This window comes from Falco biarmicus, chromosome 2 (genome assembly GCF_023638135.1).
Source record: "Falco biarmicus isolate bFalBia1 chromosome 2, bFalBia1.pri, whole genome shotgun sequence".
Taxonomy (NCBI): domain Eukaryota; kingdom Metazoa; phylum Chordata; class Aves; order Falconiformes; family Falconidae; genus Falco; species Falco biarmicus.
Window position 1 is genome coordinate 114,313,939 of NC_079289.1, and position 17,341 is coordinate 114,331,279.

General features: G+C 49.1%; 1 protein-coding gene across 2 annotated transcripts; it reads right to left on the bottom strand.

Moving 5' to 3' along the window:
• Window positions 1-1,242: 1,242 nt before the first annotated feature.
• On the bottom strand, window positions 1,243-17,341 carry CD2 (CD2 molecule). Of its 2 annotated transcripts, none has more exons than XM_056329347.1 (5): window positions 17,014-17,341; window positions 11,451-11,750; window positions 8,773-9,015; window positions 5,197-5,316; window positions 1,243-3,200 (listed from the first exon to the last, which is right to left on the bottom strand). In XM_056329347.1, exons 1-5 carry the CDS (start codon window positions 17,057-17,059, stop codon window positions 2,992-2,994), a joined length of 918 nt encoding a protein of 305 aa, XP_056185322.1. In that variant the 5' UTR covers window positions 17,060-17,341; the 3' UTR covers window positions 1,243-2,991. The 2 variants fall into 2 exon arrangements, with proteins under 2 accessions (XP_056185322.1, XP_056185321.1); XM_056329346.1 differs by lacking the exon at window positions 17,014-17,341 and adding an exon at window positions 14,627-14,793.

A 17,341-nucleotide genomic window follows, 5' to 3' on the forward strand; every position in this document is an offset into this window, starting at 1 on the left:
TGGAAGGCACCAATTAAAAATAAGTATAGCCCTGATGAGACTCCCATTGCACAGGGTACTCTCTGCTTGTAATATTTTTTTGTCTGCCTGACAGAGGTCTATGTTGTGGTGCAACTTCCCCCAGCAGGCTAAATTCAGTTCTTTTTACTTAGTTTTGAGCCTCTTAGCATGTAAGAGAGAAACATTTGGGTGAAAAGAGTCTTAGTAACCCGGAGAAGACCTCGGTGAGTTTGCTGAGGCTGGGAGTGCTTCTCTCAGCCCACAGTTACAGCAGCCAGCTGGAGGGCAGTACTCAAACAGGCGCCTCCACACTTGACTCGTGCCCACTGTTGTGGCCTCTGGCCTGCCTGGTAGTCAGGGTGCCCGCTGGCACCCCAGGTGTCCTGCTCCCCAGGAAAGGGATCCCAGGGCAGCTTTTGGATGCGCTCAGCCCTCACATGCCTTAAGCTGGGACAACAGAGGTTTCCATGGTACACAGGGTGGTCTCGAGCCCAGTCTGGAGGGCAGGCTTGGACCCAGTTTGTGACCAACAGGAAAATAGCTTCTTGCCTCCTGTTCCTGTCCTGGGCACGCCTTAGCTTAGTGCTGCAGTTCCTTGCCAGAAGAGCGAGCACACCTCTGTGCTGGGCCAGCGTTACCCTGGCACCACATCACGCACGCACTCACGCTCCCCTGCAAGGAGCTGTGGCAAGTGCCACCCCACCAGCACCAGGCAGAGGAGGGCCCGGGGCAGCAGCTGGTGGGAAGCCCAGGTGGGTCTCTCAGAGACACGACAGCAGCTCACCAAGCCTCAGCCATGGGGAAGAAGCATCTCCAAAGCATCTCTACAGCTCTGTTGAGCCCAGGGCACAGTGGCAGGGGGGTCCCAGGAGGAGCCCGCTCTCCGCCTCAGATCCCAGTAACTCTCCCTCTCCCCCAGGAAGGACTGGTGCTCCCGTAACCACAGAAAAGTCTCAACTCATCTGCTTGCTCTAGAGAGGGCATGGATAAAGCTCTGGCCACGCAGGACAGGCAGAGCATCCTGCCACAGCAGGCAGGCAGGCACAGCGGCTGTGCACACCCACGCCGACCTGAGCCCACCAGCTGCCGGCTCTCAGGTGGCAGCCGGTACCTCCCGGGGATTGGTGTGAAACCTCCTGCGTCCATATTTCCATGGCTCAGGGACCAAAATGTTTTTCTTGCCTCCTTTGTACCAAAGTGAGATCCAGATCCTGAAGTACCAGCACATGGTGTGAACTAAGATCCTCTCCACGCACTCATCTTTATTCATTCACTACAGGGATATAGCAGACGTTACAAAATAAACCATGAAATGTTTACCAAATGCAACTTTAAATAGCGAAAGCCCTAAAACAAGCTGCAGAAAGCTGCGGCAAGAGCAAGTGACACTCCCAGGGCTTTGCCTCCAAATTCAAGCAAAGTGACTGAGCTCCGGAGGAGGCAGACACCTCCTCCTCCCCGACAGTTACTTCCCTGCCCTTGCACCAGAAGATACAAAGAGTCACATTTCTGAGGAGGAACGAAGGATGGCTGTTCTATCTCCCCTGGCATGTCTGGGATAGCCAAGCCTGAAAGAGGTACTACACATTCTTCTGCCTAGCGACACGCTAGCTGGAAGTCTCGTGCTCTGTGGCTGTCGCAGCTCTCTCCTCCTCCAGCTGTGCTGCTTCTTACACCAGATGTGCAAGTGTACCCATTCAGACATTTCTCTAAAAAGGCCTGTCCTCTCTCGGCTCCTCAGCCGTCCCATAGAGGCAGTTAGGAACATCTCCAAGGACCAGAGGAGTGAGCAGCGTTTGTCCAGCACATGGAGGGTGATGCAGGTATTGCAGTCCAGCCTCTCCCTCCGGAAGGGAGATCTCTCAGCAGCTGTCATCGTCACCTGGTTATACACGAGGCACTTACCAGCAAAATCAAGGGACACGGTCCCTCACCATCAGCAGGAGGGCCGATGATGGAAAGCCATGACAATTCAGACAATGTCATGAGTAATCAGACTGCTCAACACTCTGTAGCACTTGTTTTGTGAGCCAGTGGATACCGGACCTGTTCTACAATAAAAAAATTGTCCTAACAGCTGAACAGATCTATGCTGAAAATAAAATTCCATTTTATTTGCCAGCAAGGAGTCACAGAAAACCGAACTGAAACAGTCCTTGGAGAGGCTGCGTAGCACATTCCCCTGGCCCTCAGCAGGTCAGGCTGACTCACAGATCGTTGCCTCATCTGCCCTTTGAAATCCCCAGTGCTGGAAATACTCTCCCAGAAATCTATTTCAGTAATTTGTTTGCAAAAAAACCTAATAAATAGATCCTGACCTTGCTCTCCCTTGCTGCAGTTTAAGCCCCTGGTTCCTAGCTTTAAACATGGTAGAGAAAGTGAAAAGTTTACTCTTTTCCCACTTGTGTTTTCCCACACAGATGCTTCAAGGCTGCCACATCTCCTTTCATTATTTCCTTCTCTGCGTTAGATGATACCAATGCTTTCAACTTCAGACAAACATTTGATTATATGCAACTGTTTTTTGATCCTGGAGGTCATGCATCTGATGCTGAAGCCAGAGGGGCTGTCCTAATGCGTGGCAGAAGAAAGGAAAGATACATGACAAAACCTTGTAAGATCCTTAGGCTTGCAAGAGCTTTAGCTTCTTCTTGATATAATCCATCCAAAAAGCATGAGGACACAACAAGGTGCAGTAAAAACAAGTGAACCACGGAAAGACACAGGTTTCAAGGCTCAATGCTCCATACCCTAACATGGAGACACTTGAAGAAAAATGGCCACAGGGATGAATGCCCATCACCTTGAATCTCCTCCACTGGGTCTCTTCATCTCCATTTGATGCTCTCTCTAATTTTCTGCAACGAAAGCTGCCGTTTCATAGCTGAGCGTTACGCAAGGCTGGGCAGGAGGGGTTCCTGACTATTGGAAACTTTCTTTTCCCAGTGAATGGTGGAGCAGGGAGACCACTGTCCCTCCCAGGGCAGATGTTCATGGTCTTTCTCTGGGGTGGTTTGGAGTCCGCTGCTGAGTGCGGGGCCTGGGCCGTGGGGGCAGTGCTTGCTGCTGCACATAGGGCTGCGGCAGCGGCCGCTGCTGCACATGCAGCTGCTTCGGGGTGGGATTGCACGGTGGCTGGGGGAGCTCCCGCACCACCATCTCACTGTCCACCTGGCGAGCCTGCATCATTCGCTCCTCATCTGCAACGACAGAAGGATCCTGCAGTCAGGCACATACTAAGCAGAAAGCAAACAGTGCTTGGCCCGAGCAAGAAAAAGCCAAATACTGGTCTCACTTGGAAGGTCACTCTTAGGTGTTCCTCCTACTCCAGGGAACAACCAAAATCACCTCTGCTTACGTATCCCGGGCAAACCCAAAAGCTTTTTGGCTGCCTGGCTGAGGTCAAGGTAGCTGGGGGCATTTGGGGCACCTCTGCCCTCTCGGGGCGGAAGGGGGGCGGTCAGGGACTGACTTTGCCAGGGATGTCCCACTGGTGGACACCCCCAGCCTGAGCTGCTCTGTCCTCTTTTGGAAACAGGCCACTGAAGGGAAAGGGAGATGTAACCCCAGGAGGCAACACCAAAGCACTCTGCCCTGCCACTATCTGTGCTGGGATGTCCAGGCACCTGGAAGCCAGAAGTCCCTTTTGTCGGCATTACTTTCTCCACACACAGAAGCAGTAAATTCATGCCAGCTGACTTTTGATCACTCACTCATCATTTCTGAAATGTCAGTCCGCTTAGCTTAGGCATTGAGGGATTTACCTCTCAAGACACTGAAATGACCTTAAGCACACACTTTAGAGAGCTGGTCACCCCTCTTATGTTAGTTCCCATTTTCCCAGACTTCTCTTTTTCTCAATTCTTGCTGAATCCAGACCCAAGAACTAAGGATATGCTACCACTGCACAGCGGAGGGAGTAACATATCCCACTCAAACAAGAACGCCCATCACGTCAAACAACACTCCGATGGCTACGCTCACACCAGCGTCACGCTCACGAGCTGTGGCAAGCCTCTTGAGATGACAACCCATGGCTGCACCGTGGCGAGCTCTCGCAGCAAATGGGGAAAGAGCTTGCTTATTCTTCATGGTTGTAGCTTCAGGGGAAGCCAGAGGGCCATGGCAAGTTACCCACGCTCAGGGGCAGCGGGGCTGCACTCCCCCCAGCCATGGGAGCGGTGATGCTCACCCTTGTTGTCAGCCTGACAGCTGGCACCTTTGAGGTATTGGCTGAGGTTTCATTCAGGCATTGCTCTTTTTATCTTGACAGAGACCTTTGTGGTGTAAAAACGGAGCTTTTACACCCGTTTGGTATCTCAAGAACTGGCTCACACAGAGAGCAGCTGTCCTTTGGAGCCACACAGGAAGCCTGATGCATTGTGTGGGGGCAGGACTCAAGCCTTCAACAAGCCCTGCAGGTCCACCTCCCTCCTGCTTCAGCCCCCCCCTTCCAGTGGGCCAGATAACGCTTCTTTCGTGGCAGCTCAGCATCCTCCGTCTACCCAAACCAGCAGCAATGCCCAGGCAGAGTAATTCCTGTGGTCTTAAAGAGGCATGAATTTCTGACAACAGACGAAATCTCTACCCACTCGGAAAACCTCGACTCTGTTTGTGCCCCACGTTGGACCTTCAGTGTTGACAGGCCTCCAAGGACACTGTTTTGTAGAGAGGACAAGTTCTGTGAGATGCCTGAGGAGACTCCCAGAAAAGCTGAGCCCTTCTTGCCCCTTCTCACTCACTACCTACAAAACTTCCAAATGTGACTAATGATTTCAAGGATCCTAATTTTACACCATATAAATTTAATGAAAAAGTCTGCTGACTAATGACTTCAAGGATCTTAATTTTACACCGTATGAATTTAATGAAAAAGTCTGCTGACGGGATATCTAATTGTGTATTTTAGCCCCACGGGTGCTCGTGACTGGTGGCTTTGGCCCAGCTTTAGAGGGGCAATTCTTCCCCTACAGATAAACAAAAGGGCTTGAGGACATGAAGTCTTTTGTTCAAAGCATGTACCAGAAACTGAGGCTGGCAATGCCAACCAATCTGCCGAGGTTCACCATATGCCAAAACCAGGTCATTGCTCATGCCAAGGCAGAGAACATGCTCCTGCCCACAGGGCTGCTGTCAGTGGGAAGCTTCAGAATTTTAGGTGGCTCGTTAGCAACATAAAGCCCCTTAAGCACTTACCATCATCTTCAAGCCGTTCTGCTTTCTTCTTCCTGATACAATAAATAAGCAAAGTCAGGAAGGTGACAAAGACGACTGTACCTCCTGCTATGCCTAAGATGAGATAAAGGTCCAGCTGGCCTAGTTAAAGGAATGAAAGAGGGTGTTAGAAAAGAAACAACTTGCACAACATCTGTCTAGAATTCTTTATTTTCTTCCACTGACTGTAAAGGCAGCCCCAGTGAGAGCCCACCCTTTGCCTTTTCTCTGAACACAGCAGAAAGTTGCTGGTTCTTATCGTGGAGAATTTTGATTGCTCCCTGATGGATTCACGTTCTGCAGAAAATTGAAACCAGAGCATTCATGTGTGCTAGCTCATCTTACTTAAATTACCACAAATGCCCTGTTCCTGATAGCAATGGACCCTTTTAAGGACGAGCATCCAGGCAGTGCTCAGCATCTAACCAGAATAAACTTTTTAAGTAATTCCTACTGAGCTGGAAACACTGACACTAGCTTGCTTCATAGTATTTTGGTACTTCCTCTTCAATTTTTGGCTGTAGGCAAATTAAAAAATAGTGAAAAGAAAAAAACCATAACCAAATATCCCACAGTCTCAAAATGAGAGTTCAGTTTGCCCAGTGACGAAAAAATTTATACAAATGTTGCTTATTTTCACCAGATAAGGTTTGCTGGATGCTGGTCTTCCTTCACCACCTCCTGCTGGGGCTGTCCTGGCATTCAGCACTCGTGCTCGAGCACAGGCGCCATGGGGCTGAACCCAGCAAAAGTCTACCTTCCTGGGGGGGGACAAAGCTCCAAAGAGTGTCCTCAGCATCCACTGGCCATGCGTGTGGGGGGCTAAGAATGATGACACAAAGCCAAGAAGTCTACAGTATAAAGGCCACCATCAGCCTGGGCTGCCCCGGTGGAAAAAAAGATGAGTGCCCTCATTGATGTGGGTCTTCTCACCAGTGTTACACCAAGGTGTATTTTGCCCTTTTCATCCCTGTTCCTCCCAGCTGACTGTAAGGTGAGCCCAGGCAGATTCACGTATAGTTCTGCTTATATAAAAAGTTAGCGGAGCTGAAGGCCATTTGAAGCACGTCTTGTCTGCTAAAGGTCAGAATCCAAGGTGATAGGCTTCCAACGCAGGACCAAATGGAGAACTCATGGAGGCCAGCAGAGCTGGAAGAAGGTTTGGCTGCAAGCTGAGGGACTTTTCATCTACTGTGGAGCCTGGCAGAGCCCTGCCACCACACAGAAAGGTTTGAGGTGGTTTTAGTTTGCATAGGACAGGTAGGGCTACAGGGGTTTAGTGGTTTTTTTGGTGCCTGAGAAGTGCTCTATTTGTACCTTAAAGATCCGTGTAGCAAAACTTTTACTATGTAATGATTTGAAAAAAAAAACAAACCAGACTTTCCCACTCAAATGACCCTGTGAAAGGAGAGCATTTCTCAAGGGTGAGAAGTGAAATCCAAGTATCTCGCTGATGGCTAGTGGCTGCCTATACCATCGATGGAGGCAGGCCCACGCTTGCCCAGCTTGTGCCCTGGGGTGGCCAGCGTCAGCCATCATTTCCTCATTAAGACAATGTGTTTGGGCTAGTTTGCTCTGCCATAAAGAGACCTAATCCAGCAGCATGTTTTCACACCTGGCTTCCATGCCCACGCCACATCCCGCTCCCCCACACCCCAGCCCCTTCCCAGCGCCAGCACCAACAGAACTGGGCAGCCCATCAGGTCAGGCAGCTCATGCAGCAGAAAAACCCTTTCTGGGGGGGCTATTTTAGGCATCGGGGGTGTGCTTCAGGAGGCCAGGGATGCACAGGAGAGCAGAGGCCACCCCGTCCCTCAGCTCTTTGCCCTTCAGCCAGCCTCAGCAGACCTTGGGTCACTTCAGTAAGGTCTCTGCACCTTAAGGCTTGCTCCCTCCCTTCTCACACTGCGGGCTGGCCTTCGGACTTGCACTTTCCCTAAATTCACTATGGAAGTAACAGCTGGAGACTGGAAATGCTGAGCCCGCTATTGTGATCCCCACCAACAACAACCACTTCTCCACCAGCTGTAGTGGGAATCTAGAGCAAGAGAGTGCAGCGCTTTGAATGAAGTGCTTGGGGTTAGCGGGGATGAAGCCAAGCCCAGTGAATTCAAGGACATTTCCCCCATACTGCACTGGAAATCTGAACTTTGAACTGAACACCACATCCAGTGCCATACCAGTATGGTCTGTCCCTTGGTTTTGCCATAACTTTCACAATTTTTACAAGGGGGAGAGATGACTTCTTTTGCCTATCTAATAATTTTCAGCATGGCTCTGTCCATTTAAAATTCAATTCCTTCATTTCTTTTGCTATGTTTGGCGTTTAGGAAGATGACGCTTCAAGTGAGTAAGAAAATCCAGGGTACATTTGAGCCATGCTCATCTGAGCCACGCACCCCAAAGCTCAGCTAAATTTTCCATAACCTCCCTCGTGATTTCTAGTCCAAACAGCTTATTTCTCCCCTTCTGAGAGCACCCATCCACATCCAGAGGCAGCGAGCAGCTACCACCTTCATAGGTATGATCATGGAAAGGAGAAAAATAACGTGCAGCTGATTTCGGTCAAGAGCAAAACCCCTGAACTCAATGCCGCGGTTTCACATACACAGGAGAAGATCCCAAGCCATATTTTCCAAAAATAAGCTGTTAACTTATGTTGTGGTAGCCTGGGTAGTTTTATACTATCTTATTGAGATCAGCTCTTTGGCTTTGGACTGGTTGACTGGAGTCAGCCCTTGGGAAGTACCATTAGTTTTAAAGGAATGAAGGAGCATAGAAATGGAGGGGAAAGTGCCTTCTGCCTTTTGCAGGCTGCTGTGTGTGATTGAAACACTTCTAGAACCACCTCCCCAGTTTCTTCTTTACTTCATTGGTCTACCACTAATGATGGTTGGCACCACCTGAGTCCATCAGGATGCTGACACCAAGAAGTCTGTCAGGATACCTCTGGCAACTTTTGGAGGAAGAGTCAGCAGCGATGGAAGGGAGGGAGAAAATTACAGGATGCGCAAGAATCTCTCACTCTTGCCTGATCTCACTGGCAGGCTGCAGCTTCCCCCAGGAGACTTCACCTCCAGTGGAAGCAGCATTGCAGTGCGCCCGGGGGGGCCTCTCTGCCACCCACAAGGTTTTTGACTCTGGAAAAGCCTCTCCCCTCTTCCAGTGACCCCCAGGCCTCAATGAGCATGGGGAAAACACCGCTGGCCACAGGAGAAGAGGAAGAGCGTGGCCCACCTTGCATCCCACTGCCCCTGGCTTGGCTTCCCTGCTGCTAGAGCACAGCTGCCATATGGGTAGCAGTGGGGCAGGCAGCAGCAGGGTGGGGAGGGTGGAGATGCGACAAGGCTGGGGAATGCCAAGCAGAAAGCACGGCTCATATCCTGGCTACCACACCAACATCGGCTCCCAAGAACTGTGGTGGTGTTGGACCTGCCATACCGGGTACTGGGAACCATCAATGCTCCTGGCACCTGGACCAGTCCTACAGATACATGCAACTGCGTCAGGCTTTGTGGGTCTGCCCTAGCAGATTCCAATAAAAACAGAATTTTTTACCTGAGCACTTAAGTACTTTTTCAGCAATTTTTTCGCTGACTTGGTTCTTAACAACACATCTGAACGTCCCAGAATACCGTGTGTGCAATTCCAACCGTGTGACATTATTTTGGACTTTTTTGCCTTTATCGTGAGCCAGTTCTATTATAAATGTTTCATCTTTAGTCTTCGGCTTCACTTCACACTTGACAGATGCAGTTTTATTCATGCATTCAGCACTGAGGATTGGCTGAGGAACAGGGTCTGGAAAAGAAGAGAAGAGACAGGCACGTCTGAGATGGTTTCTCCTTTTGAAAACCTCCATTAATAAGCAGAACAAGAGCTTAGCCCCCAATAAGCTGTAAAGGAGTAACATCAGCTAACGAGACCAGAGAAGAACAAAGAGCCAATTAGACTTCTGCTACAGAAGGAACACGGCAATAATAAAGAAAAAGCAGTGTGTTAGCCTACATATTTGGCCTAGCAAGACAGAGTTCCACCACCATGGGTGGACTACTTGCAGGCTTAGCTCACAGCCCACAGTCAGCCAGGGGAGGGGGAAGGTGTGTTTTCAGGGGGGCGGTGGATGGGAGGGTCTCGGAGCCACAGCTGCCTTCAACTTCGATGTTTTGGTGCAAATAAAGTCAGCTCTGGTCTGCCTTTGCCCATCAGAAGAGATTTTCTCTAAGGCAGGACAAACAGCTGCTGACGATGCTTTTTATGCTACCAACGGCACTCAGCTAGCGCAACAGCCGCAGCATGAAACCCCATCAAAACACAACTGAAAACACAAAATGGACACCTCTCAGCTCTCAAAGAGGTTGTGACAGAGAGAATTGATGTCTGTCTCTTCTTACATCCTGCAAACAGCTAGTTACAGTTTGATTCCAGATTCTCTATCGCTGGTGGCACTGCAAGAGCCAGAAGAGCCTGCGGGGCTTTCCGCAGCTAGGGGCAACTGGCAGGGACATCAGATGGAAAAAAATTAATTTCTACCTTTAGACCAGGTAAACAAAAACATGCCAGGGCCACCTCTAGTTACAGGCACTGTAAGTCGTAGACATCATAAATTTTAAAGCCAACGAGGGCTGCTTGTAGCAGTCTGGGTTCACACTGCAACACCTGCAGCCACACTCCTCTCCTACGAGCTGTAACCTATATATCAGGAGAACAACTCAGTGTTCCCAGACTACAGTCCAGGTCCCGGTGATGGAGTTGTGTGATGGTATCATCTAAGCTATTCCTTTTTTTTGGAGCAAACTGTTCGTCCAACCCTAGTAGCAAAGTACAATCTGGCTGACAAATGGCTCTAGCACCTGACCGTTACTAAAGGGCTTTGTTTCCAGACCTGCGTGTCGGAGGTAGGGCAACCTTTCTGCTGCGCAGTAGGTGAAATGATGCACATGTAGCTAGGTTGGAACCGTAACCTGACAATTGAACCCAGGACTTCCCAGTGACAGCTCAGTGGCTTAAAGCATGAGTAAACAGCATCAGGTCCTGATGGCTTCCTGAATCTGGAGAGTTTACAATAATAATTCCCAAAGTAGTGAGACACTCACTGCTCAGCAGCCCCTTAGCCACGGGGCCTCCCACCATCTAGAAACCCTGCTAAACCCAGTCCAGCTGTCATCAGTGCCTCATCAAGGCATCATTTCTGTAGTGCCAGCTGGTGCCCACAAACTCATGAGGCTGGCAGAGGTGTGCATGCTGGCTGAGGAAGGACAAAGCAAAATCACCCTCTTGCTGGGAAAAAAAAACCTCACGCTGCCCTACAGCTTAGAGATCTGGAGAGGTGGCAGCAGCTACAAAAGAGCAAAATAGCCATCCCCATCTTCCCTACTCATCCCAAAAGCTTTGGGCTGCCATGGCTCTGGTCTCTCAGGACAAGACACAGCTTTGAAGCCACACAGCTGATATCCCCAGGCGTGTGCCCAAGTGTGCTTTGAACAGCACAATCGTCGTATTTCTTGTGTTATGCTATGCAAGGATAGGGTGCGGGAGTCTTCTTCCCCTGCAAATTCAACTTCTGTTGTGGTGTATCTCGGGGGAGGTGACTTCTGGCTATTTTTTACGTTAAAAGCAAAAATGGAGTGGGATTGCATTGCCTAAATACAGGCATTTAGTGCCACCAGGGCTCCTGAGATCTCCTCAGGAGGCTGGCAGATGCAACCCAAGGTGCTCACCTTGCTGGAACAGTAGCTAGAGACCAAAAATCGTAACTCAGTGCCTGTAAAATAGCACCAGAAGTGCCAGAAGTGCCCAGTGCATCAGCTACTGGTGTACCTCATACAGGTCACTGCAATCCCATAAGAAGTTTCTGGAAGCAGGGTGCTGCTGGGAGCACAACCCTGCTCGCATGGTGCTACCCCAGCTCAGGGTCTGAGGGGTCCCAGCACCGGCTCACCCTGCTGCCAACACAGCCACGCTCAGGGGCTGCTGGCTTGGGCACACGTAGAAACCTGGCAGCTGACAAAGAGTGGAGCTGGAAAGAAGCATGGGACCACAGGGCATTAATAGGAGCAAGAGAATGGGGAACATGGAGAGACTGCTGTCAGCGGCATGAGGAAAGAGATATGTCTCACAGAAGCCCCCCCAAAACAGAAAGAGGGGCAACGAGTGGGAAGGGCTGTAGGAGAGAGCAGGAATACCAAGTCTTAATCAGCTGTGCTGAGAATGGTATGGGAAGAGCAAAAACTCACCCTGAACGACGAATATTGTATCTTCTTCTGCCTTGAACTTCCCATCCTGCTGATAAACAGTCACCCTGTACTTTCCACTGTCCTCTTTCACCACCTGCTCTATTTGTAAAGTCCCATTTAGGAGCACCTTACACCTGCACTGGTCCCTGTTCACATAGTACTTCACTTTCTTATCTTTTATCTGGAGCAACCTTCTGCTGTCTTTCAGCCACGTTGCATCATATACGCTCCCAGCAGCAGCGGTGATGCTGAGAAGAGCCGACTCATTCACTGCCGCGTAAATCCAACTGGTGACAGAGCCTGTAAAGGGAAGCACAACCAGCCCATCAACGTGTGTCCAGCAGCCCCGGCTGCCGTGCTCGGCAGCCACAACGGTGACCAAAAAGGTTGTCACTTGCTACCCTTCCTGCCCCAAAGTTGCCTAAGCCTCCCTGCATTACTGACGCCGTCTTCTTCCCCTGCTCCAAAGCACCTCTTGATCATTCATTAGATAAATGTCAGCACCCAATTTAATTCTGAGAGGCAAGGAATCTAAGAGTCTGTCTTTCAAAACCTGGCTTTATACTGTGCCTGACTTATTTGGGGTGATTTTGGATGCTAAGACTCATGGCTGCTTGTGAACTTAACCCTTCCTGAAAATAAGGTCACTTTGGTGTGTTTTGAGCATGGCACAGGCTGGTACCCGGCGTGCCCATCACTGCAAACGTTACTGCGGACAGCAAGAACACAAACTGGTTGTGGCCCTGGACAGCAGGATCAGTCCAGCAATAACAGTGATGGCAGGAATAATAATAATAGTAGCCCATGTCAAGCAGCGAGTAAGTGTAAGGCACTGAACTGGTGGCAGACCCAGTGCTGCCAGCCTGCAGTGCCCCCTTCTCACCCATCCTGGGCCCCCTGCCCCGCTGGAATATATCCACTTGATTTGTCTAGCACAGGATCACAACGGGGCAAGTAAGGCAGAAACACAGAGCTAACCACATCCTGGGAACCGATCGGGTGCTGCTGACATTAGGAGACAAGCAAAAGCCAAAAAAAACCCATCCTTTCTCTTTGCAGGACTCCTTTGGTGACAGGTCCCCTCTCCAGAGCAGCCAAGAGGAGGTTCCTCCCAAAGGTGCTACCAGGACTGGGCAGCACGTAGCATGTGGCTGCTGAAGGGGATACCGAGGGAAGCCAGGGCTGATAGCCATCAATCACGCCACTGCCAGCGGGACTGACGGATCCCCGGGCTGTGCCGGGGTGGCCTGCCCTCTCCCCAAGGGGTTCTCGCTTGACGAGTCCCATCTTCAGGGAAACGGGGCTTTGGAGTGCAAAGTTTGGCAGGAGTTCACTTGAAGGAAGGTGGTGTCTCCACCCCTGTGGCGGGTGGAAAATTTGCAGGAGGAGGTAGAAAAGTGGTCACAAGCGTCAGGTGGGATAAGCTCACTGAAAACGGAATGTGCACGCAGAGCCATGGCTTATTGCATTTGTCATTTTCTTATGGTTCTCTTCAATTTACAAGATAAAGCCAATTGGCAGGAGGGGATTTCTCTTCTCATCACCAGATAGAGCTGATTCTGCTCTGATTTTCTATGTTTTAAGCACTTTCGCCCCACAGAATGAAAAACTACATTCATGCATATTTTTATTAAAGTCCTTCATTCCTGATATCTAGGACAATGATAAACTTTATCAAGGGGGAAAACAAACCCAGTCACTATTTTATGACACTAACGATATTAGAGATAATCAAAGAACTGAAATAGTGTGCCTCTGCAACAAGAAAATTAATACTGAAGTGCTTCTGGCACTTCACCCCCGGTCTAGGGAGAGGCTGTTATTTCACTATTACATTTCTTACAAGGTATTTGACATATCTAATGAAATAATTTGGAAAGCAAACTATCAACCAGTCTTGGAAGCAGCTATCCTCCCCCACACAGATGACGCTACAGATTATACCCAAATATTTGAACTCTGATACTTGTTTCTGCTCAGTCACACACAGGTACTTAGAGCTAGCAACAGGATTTCTTTGCATAACAGATACTATCACTTACTTTTTCTCTCTGGTAGTAAAGAAAAAAATAATCTCAGTTTTCAAGGATAATTTAGTAGCTTCTTTATGAACAGACCCCATCTCTGGATATTTATCTGTTCTCTATAGTCTTGCTAATGGAAAGCTGAGTATCCCACACATAAGATATTAAAAATCTGTCTAGCTAATGCAACAGCATTTCTGCTCATGCCAACTGAAGTGTGCTCCAAGGGGCAGAAAGACCCAAACTGGCAGCATAGAGCTCGCTTGCAGTCACAAGAAACAGTTAAAAGGAGAAGGTCTCATCGTAACTTTAGAGAAGTAAGAAAGTCTTTGAAATGAATCTTCCATTCAAGGAAACAATCTTCATTACCGCGGTGGAAGATGTTTTATATATAATGTACGAAAAAAAAAATAAAATCCTTATTTATCTATTAATTTTGTTCTGGAGGAAAAGCAAAACATTAGAGAGACAGACATACAATCTGCAGTGGACTGAAATGGGGGGAGAGGGGGGAGGAGGAAATCTACGCATGATTGCATTGTCTCCATTTCTTACAACCTTCTCTAATCTATGAGTTAACACCTTAATTAAGTTTTCAGATTCATATTTTAAAAAATAATGAGTGCAATAATATGCAAAATATAAAAGATGTATGCACTTGCTTGCTGTTTTCACATCTTAGACTTCCTCAACTCCACTGAAGGCACTGAGATATATCACTCTTTCTGTTAATATTTATGGAATATAATTTGCACTTTCAAAAGATTTGCTCATCTTTGATAAGAAAAGGAAATTACATGCAATAATGCACCATGAACTGGATCTCTAATGTAGTACAAGCTACCTCGAGGGCAGAGAGAAAACTGCATGCTGACATTTCTCATTATACATGTGTCAAATTAGGGCTCATTAACTTAAAACCAAAACTGTTTACAGCTTATTATAACTGGAATAGGAAACTCAGGTCCTGCCCTCCCTCCGGCTGAAAACTAAATCAAATAATAATAGCAATAACCCAAGGATCTTCACTCATTGGAAAAGTGGAACTAGTTTCTTATCTGTTACATCCCACCAAGTTGTAAATGGTTTAAAATGCAATTTTAACAACGCTACGCTAGCCTGAAAGAGCAAAAAACAGTAAGAAAAACTCACATTTTACACTGGGAAATAAAAGCAGCAAGCACTTGGCTAGGAAAATCCTCCTAAAGTTCATTTTCAGAATCAAAAAAATCCAGTGTCGCCTTGTCTAAGGATAGCTCCTGGCAGGTGGAAGGATTTTCTGCTGTGAGCGCGCAGTCATGGGACGCATTGGTACAGCCCTCGTACCCTCCTCCCCTCCTCCACCTCTCACCCCAGCACTTCTCGTTTCTCACACAGGCACAAAAACCACGGGAAAAAATACCTCTCAGTGGGGTGTTTTATCAGGATGGGGACAACGGAAAACACACACTCAAATGTGGGAATTCCCCCAGGGTCTCTCTACCCAGCTGGAGGGCCAGCCAGAGCCCTCATCCTCTTTAATGTTCACCCAAAGGGTTCGACTGCATCATCCGCATGCCACCATCCCTGTGGGAAAGAGGCGGTTTGAGAGCAGGGGGGTGACAGGAATCCTTCTGCTTCCCCCCAGCCTCAGCAGCAGCGGGAGGACAGCAAGCCCAGGACCCCCGGTGGGGAGCAGGCAGCCAACAGCTGTTGAGACAACATGTAGAAAGGAGACACGCTCCCCTTGGAAACGGCCAGGATCAGCTTTGCATTCACGTCTGATCTACGAGGGGCTGGCCGGTGCCACGCAAAGGTGTCCTACAGGCACAGCCAGCTAAGCAAGCTGCAAAACAGGGAGGAGTGTGGAAGGGGATGAAAACACGACCCTGGGTCTAGCCTGCAACCAGAAACCTGAAGCTGGCTGGCGTGGGAAAGATGGTGAAGAGAGAAGCTGGGAGGAGGTATGAGAGTTAGGTCCAAAACCACGAGAGGCTAATAAAATCTTTATTCCCAATTCCAGCTTTGTATCGCAGGGTTTTGACCAAGAAAGAAGACAGAAGAAAAGCTGTGGCACAGAAGGTATATTAGATAAATTTTCCCCATTAGATATATTATATATATATATAATTAGGTAATATATTATTATATATATTAGATGCATCTTTCTCATTCATTCATGTCATTCTTCTTCCTCGAAGTTATAGTAAGGTCTTGTAAGACACCTTCTCTTCTCCAACTTTGTCATTTGTAACTGGTACTAATGCTGGTAAATACCCCCTTTTTGCACAAAAGGAGAAAAAGTTACCTGAGGTAAAATGCATTAAGGTCACACAGTATTGCTGCCTCTGCACGTCGCGGGAAAACCTAGCTTTTCTTCCTTCTTTCTGTTACTGTTTCCTTACAAAGAACGCACAAGGGAGGCACATGCAAAAGGAGAGAGGAAGCAACAGCAGCAAAATGATATTTCTGTGCCTGACTTCTACCCTTGGAGAAAAACAAGCTGAGGGCAGGGGCTGCCACGCCTGGGCATCTTCCCTCGCACAGCAGACTGTGCCAGCAGTGCTGGCCCTGGGGGGCTGCGGGGACCTCTCTCCCCTCTGTGGGGACCTCTCTCCCCTCTGTGGGGACCCCTCTCTCTCCCCAGCCACACTGGCACGGACATGCAAGGTCTGCATGCTCAGACCCATCTGCTTCCAGCCCGAGCGCTCACAGGGCACTGGGCGAAGGCAGCAAGCCGACCTCTCTGGCGCTGTGGTTCTTCTTGCTGTGGTCCATAAAGCAGAGCGGAAGGAGGCCACTGGCACGCTGAAACCACTGCCCACACTCCGCTCCACTTGTTTCGCTTCTTCCTCCAGGCGACATCCCTCAAAGCCACCACCTGCTTCCAGCGTGCCCCTGCGCTTGGTCTGTTTGTCGGCACCCTCAGATTGCGAGCGCACTGGGGCAGGGACTGTCCTGCTCTGTGCACACAGACCCTGCTCCGTGCCATCCTGCTCGTGACTACAGGCAGCAACTGGGATTGGGACAGATGGAATACAAATGGAAAGATGCATGTGTGTGTGTGTGTGTGTGTGTGCGTGTGAAGGCGAGGGAAAGAAGAGAGGTAAAGCTCCTAGCAGCAGAACAGGGCTTAAAAGGATGCCCTGGATTCATAATGAAGTTGGCTACTTTCAGTTAATCAAGTTCGTCATGCCCAGATGCCTGCGCTCTTGTAAAATCACAGCTGAAATTACTCAGACTGGAAGCCCCTATGCTCCGGCAGACCAGTCATAGCACATCAAACGTGGCATGCTTTTGCCTGTTAGGGGAACAAAGAGACAGGAGCAAGAAACCACTCCTAAAGGATATAAAAAGGTCTGTTCAAAAATGAGTGAAGAGACACTCGGGAGAGGTGGTGAGGGCTCAGTAGCTGATGTCCCCTGTCCACTGTGCATCACAGAAGTGGCACCAGGATTTGACATTTCTGAGCACTTGGAGGGGTGTGACCAAAATCAACTTGCTTAGAGATTTTGTCTAACAAAAGCACAGCCAAGCCAGAAAAGGAGCACACCACCCACCTGCAGCGAGAACTCCCCATGAGATCCTGGCGTGTGCATGGTCCATCCCACTGAGGATCCCCTTTTCTAACCAGCATCAGAAACCTGCTGCACCGTCAGACCCCGCTGGACAAGGAGAAGGCAGGTCTCTAACCTCAGCCTGCCTGACAGATAAGAAGTGCAGAAATGGCAACATCTTTGCAGCTTTATCTTTTCTCTCTCTTGAGGAGCAAGACAATGTCATGCTGCAGTCCTGACTTGTCTTCAATCCCCTTTTTAAATGAAGGGAAGGATTTTCTGGATGTTACCGGGAGGGAAGCACCGGGAGTCCCTGCGCTGATGTCTCTGT